Raw genomic sequence first — 5049 nt, forward strand, 5'->3', positions numbered from 1 at the left:
TTAGCTGGACTAGCTGCTTCTGCTCCAAACCACCAGTTTGCAGCAGCAACTCTCTTTAGTGTGGAAGATGTGACTGAGTGAAAAAAATTCAAAGTGTTTGTCAAGTGTCCTATAATTTCATGGCTTCCTACACTTGAAAAGGAGGACTTGAAGACTTCAGGAATTCACTCAATCTTTTTTATTTTCACCAATGAGTGAGAACCAATGAACAGAACAGGTGAAAAACCTACAAAACACATACAAAATATTTTAACATACATTTTAGACATTTGGGTCAAAGTTAATAATTTATCTTAATGACTAATTCCATTTTTAACCTTAAACATACATTTCTCTTACAATTTTAACCATAAATTCACAGTATTAAATTATTAAATTTCATGTCTGGTTGAATTTGAATCAAACAAATCCACACATTTTAGAATTACATTTTTTTCTTTTCCTTAGGACATGAGGTTTTTCCATTAAATATTAGTTGCTGTGAGTTTAACATACATTTAGTGGAACCAAACTATAAAACTAGCAATGCAAACTGTTACTTCAATAAATTCTTCATTTCATTTCTCAAATGCAAAACTACAGTCAAATTACATTCAATTAAGCCCAGTTAGTGGCTTACCGGTAGTCCTTATAAGTCCTTTTCCATGAAATGCTGCTTTGGAGGCTGTGTTTGCCTTCCTCAGCTCTGTTGCAAAACCAGTAAAGTGGTTAGTGGATTCCTTATATACCTGAGTTGAGGGTGCTGCTGATTGGGCCAGATTTCTTTCACCTGCTGAGAAGTGCTGCAGAGTGGCATACTAATGTGTGTATGTGTGTGTGCACACACAAATGTCTATTCATGCACCCACATCTGAACTAATGAGCAGATCTGCGCAACACCTCCCACTCGATCTTGCAAGGTTTTACCTGGGAAGATCGCATTTTTTAAGCGAGCTGGTTCCCTCTACTTGGTCTTCTGCTGGGATGAGCACTACAAGGCGCCGGACGTCCCGATGGAGTATGGTGCCCTGAACCTCCTTCACCAATCCAGAACATTTCACAGGAGGTTTTGGTGTATTTCCCGAACTATACCCACTTGGAGACACTTTCACATAAACATCCCGGACTATGCCCTTGCAATCAGGATTCACAGCAACAACTCTACCCATCTTGAATTGCCCCCTTAGTGCGTTTTGGTCGCAGAGCCAGACCACATCGCCCATAGCAACATTTCTTTCAGCAGTATGCCACTTGCCACGAACAAACAAGTTGGGACCTGCAAGTTGACTCCAGGACCTCCAAAAGTAGTCAACTTGAGTTTGTATTTCTCGGAGCCTTTTAAAGGGATAAGTGGTATAGTCAAATGTCTTGAAATCTCCACTTTGTGTAGCTCGACCGAGCAACAGGGTGTTTGGAGTGATGTACTGGATTCGATCTTCATGGCTCTGTACTCTAGCATCAATAGGTCTTTCGTTGGCTAGATTGGCAGCTAGCTTAACCGTCGTAAGAAACTCACTGAAGGTAAGGCCTTCCACTCTGCCAAGACTTTGGAACGCTCTTTTAATGATCTTGACAGCAGCTTCAGCTGCGCCGTTGCGATGTGGTGAATCGGCTGGAAGAATTTTCCATGTCCAATGAGTCCCATTTTTTGCAGCATACTCTTCAAGTGAGAATTTGTCTTGCTGTCTCAGGTAAGCATACATTTCTTGCAGAATGGGTTTTGCCCCAATAAAATTCGTACCTGGGTCAGACCACACCTTCTGGGGATGACCTCTGATGGACGTAAACCTCTGGTAGGCAAGTATGAAGCTCTCTGTAGATAGTGTGTTTGCCAGTTCAACATGAATGGCTCTACTTGACATACAGCAGAACAACACACCCCAAACTTTCATGCTTACTCTTTTCTTGACGTCATCTTTCACCTGGTAAGGGCCAAACAAATCAACAGATATGAACTGAAATGGTGCACTTGGACTAGACCTTTCTTCAGGCAGATCCCCCATTATTTGCTGACAGGTTTTCGCTCTCACCTTTTTGCACAATACACACTCATCGACAACTTTTCTGGCAATGACTCGTCCTCTGATGACCCATGCTTTCTTCCGCATACGCAACAAAGTCCCTGCCACTCCATCATGTCCTTCACTGTGTGCTGCTCGGGCTAGAAGAGTAGAGATCCAAGATTGGAAAGGCAACAGAGGAACGGCTCTGTGGTCCTCCTTAAAAGTCTGAACTCTGCCACCACACATCAAGAGCCCGCTTTTTCCATCTTTGTAGACAACCAGTCTATCAGTCGTTGTGGTTGGAAATTGTACACCTTCTTGTGCTGCCAGGCATAGATCTCTGAACACATCTTCTCTTTCGCCAACTGTAATGACACCAGATAAAGGGACCACCTCCCACTTTTCTTTATCTGTGACCTTGACATGCAGGAACTTTTTTGCTGCTCTCCAAATCCATGCAACTACTCCCATCAGCTTTCTCAAACTGCTGAAGTCCCTCACGTCCACTAGTTGCTGGACTACCGCAGCTGCAGGTGGCCTCCTAGAGATGATCAGTTTATGCTGGACTCTAATTGGATTTTGTTCTTTCCGCTGACTTCGGGTAAGTACAGCAACAAATGTTTTCTTCTGTATTTTTATAACATTGTCTCTTGCTTGCACGGCAACATCATTTGCAGATTTCTTTGGCCACTCACTATCAGGAAGTTGAAGGAAACTTGCACCCAACTGCCACTCTGAGTCTTCGGTTAAGTAAGCAGGACTTGCTCCTCTGGTGATAATATCTGCAACATTTGCTGATCCTGGAATCCACCACCAGTCTTGGACATTAGTGCTGCTCTGGATCTCTCCAACCCGGTTAGCAAAGAAGGTCTGATATCCATAACTCTCTCGCTGTATTGCACCCAAGACAGTTTGACTGTCAACGAGATGGAACCACTTCTCAACTTTGATTCGGCAATGTTTCTGGAAATAGGTCTTTAGCCGGGCTGCAAAGACTGCTCCGCATATCTCCGCTTTCACGGGGTCACCATTGCGGTTAAGAGGAGTCAGCTTGGCCTTAGACTCAACCAACCTCACACTGACACCATCAGTACATTCCCAACGCAGGTACAACACAGCACCATATGCATGCTCACTGCCATCAGAAAAAGTGATGCCAATTGGACCTGCATGTGGGTCTGGTGGTGTCAGGGATCTGANAGTTCTATTATTCGTCTAGGTTGACCATTTCTCACTGGTGGAATTGCTTGTAATTCTTCAATAATCTCAAGAGCAATGGTAGCTTTATTCCCAAAACGATTGTCCAGGACTCTGAAGATCTCATCTGATGAATTGTATGTTGACAGGCGTAAATCCTTAGCCAATTTCTCATCGAGACTATCAAGCAATTGAAACTTCTTTACTTCTTTCGAACCAGATGGTTCACCTTGCTTCTGGAGAGCCTCCCATTCTTTTCTCCATCTGTAATAGTCTCGTTTACTTCCACCAAACTTTGGTAAAGCTGTGGCTTTCAGTTTTATTGCAGCTATTGGAGGTAGACTATGGACTAAGGCTTTTTCCTCTGTTGTGTCCTTCTTCCTTGCTGCTTCGATAAAGACAGCCTTCTGAGAAACCATCCTAGGGAGGCACACCTCTAGCTCCCTTACACGGTAGTTGAAATCCTTTTTCTCGGCAGGTGGGGCCCAATGGTTCCAATTTTGGTGTGCTTCCTTTGCCTTCTGGATCAATTTCTCCAAATGGGTGAGCATAAACTCATATGCCTCCAGAGTTATGTCTGGCCCGATGGAAGAAACATTCTTGCACTCATCCTCTGCAACTTGTAGAGCCAGGGACAATTCCTTCTCTCCATATGTGGCCCACATTGTCTCTCGGATAAGGAGTTTAGCTTCTTTAAGCTTTTGTTCACATTCTTTCTCCGTCTTCTCTATGTCAGCTTTCTGAAGATTACTCAGCTCCTCAGCTGCAGTTGCTTTGCACTCAGCCATATAAGCAGCCTCCACATCCTCATTTGCCTCCATAACTTTGGAGCTCTCCAGTGTAAGCTTCTTGTAGTTCTCCTCCAGATCCTCCTTAGACATCTCCATGTAGGTCCTCATAATGTTATTTGCAAAACGGGAGAAAAGTCTTTTAACTGTTGTCCTCTCTGCTTTGAGGTCATCAAGGGACTTTAATTCAGCCATTTTCCTCCTTTGGAAGACAGCAGATTTCAGTCTCTGGTTGCAGAATGGAACCTCCTCTGATTGGAGCGGTTTTTCACTGTCAAGTGTCCTATAATTTCATGGCTTCCTACACTTGAAAAGGAGGACTTGAAGACTTCAGGAATTCACTCAATCTTTTTTATTTTCACCAATGAGTGAGAACCAATGAACAGAACAGGTGAAAAACCTACAAAACACATACAAAATATTTTAACATACATTTTAGACATTTGATTCAAAGTTAATAATTTATCTTAATGACTAATTCCATTTTTAACCTTAGACATACATTTCTTTTACAATTTTAACCATAAATTCAAGTATTAAATTATTAAATTCCATGTCTGGTTGAATCAAACAAATCCAAACATTTTAGAATTACATTTTTTTTTCTTTTTCTTAGGACATAAGTTTTTACATTAGATATCTTAACATACATTTAGTGGAACCAAACTATAAAACTAGCAGTGCAAACTGTTACTTCAATAAATTCTTCATTTCATTTCTCAAATGTGAAACTACAGTCAAATTACATTCAATTGAGCCCAGTTAGTGGCTTACCGGTAGTCCTTATAAGTCCTTTTCCATGAAATGCTGCTTTGGAGGCTGTGTTTGCCTTCCTCAGCTCTGTTGCAAAAACCAGTAAAGTGGTTGGTGGATTCCTTATATACCTGAGTTGAGGGTGCTGCTGATTGGGCCAGATTTCTTTCACCTGCTGAGAAGTGCTGCAGAGTGGCATACTAATGTGTGTGTGTGCACACACAAATGTCTATTCATGCACCCACATCTGAACTAATGAGCAGATCTGCGCAACACTGTTTTTAAAACACCATTAACAAAAGCAGCGTAACTATATATTGTATATTTTG

General features: G+C 42.0%; 2 protein-coding genes across 2 annotated transcripts; both read right to left on the minus strand.

The window, feature by feature from the left end:
- Window positions 1–10: 10 nt before the first annotated feature.
- On the minus strand, window positions 11–3169 carry LOC106948328 (uncharacterized). Its single transcript, XM_015033934.1, has 2 exons — window positions 620–3169; window positions 11–226 (listed from the first exon to the last, which is right to left on the minus strand). Exon 1 carries the CDS (start codon window positions 2451–2453, stop codon window positions 903–905), a length of 1551 nt encoding a protein of 516 aa, XP_014889420.1. The 5' UTR covers window positions 2454–3169; the 3' UTR covers window positions 11–226; window positions 620–902.
- Window positions 3170–4992, minus strand: LOC106948326 (uncharacterized). The gene is made up of 2 exons (XM_015033932.1): window positions 4742–4992; window positions 3170–4367 (listed from the first exon to the last, which is right to left on the minus strand). The coding sequence occupies exon 2, from the start codon at window positions 4160–4162 to the stop codon at window positions 3170–3172; it is 993 nt and encodes a 330-aa protein (XP_014889418.1). The 5' UTR covers window positions 4163–4367; window positions 4742–4992.
- Window positions 4993–5049: the final 57 nt, after the last annotated feature.

This window comes from Poecilia latipinna, unplaced genomic scaffold, assembly GCF_001443285.1.
Source record: "Poecilia latipinna isolate Pla-1442-1.1 unplaced genomic scaffold, P_latipinna-1.0 Scaffold283, whole genome shotgun sequence".
Classification (NCBI taxonomy): Eukaryota; Metazoa; Chordata; class Actinopteri; order Cyprinodontiformes; family Poeciliidae; genus Poecilia; species Poecilia latipinna.

Excerpts from the sequence above, each read along its gene's own strand:
- LOC106948328 (XM_015033934.1), bottom strand. The coding sequence starts at position 2,453 with ATGGGAGTAGTTGCATGGATTTGGAGAGCAGCAAAAAAGTTCCTGCAT.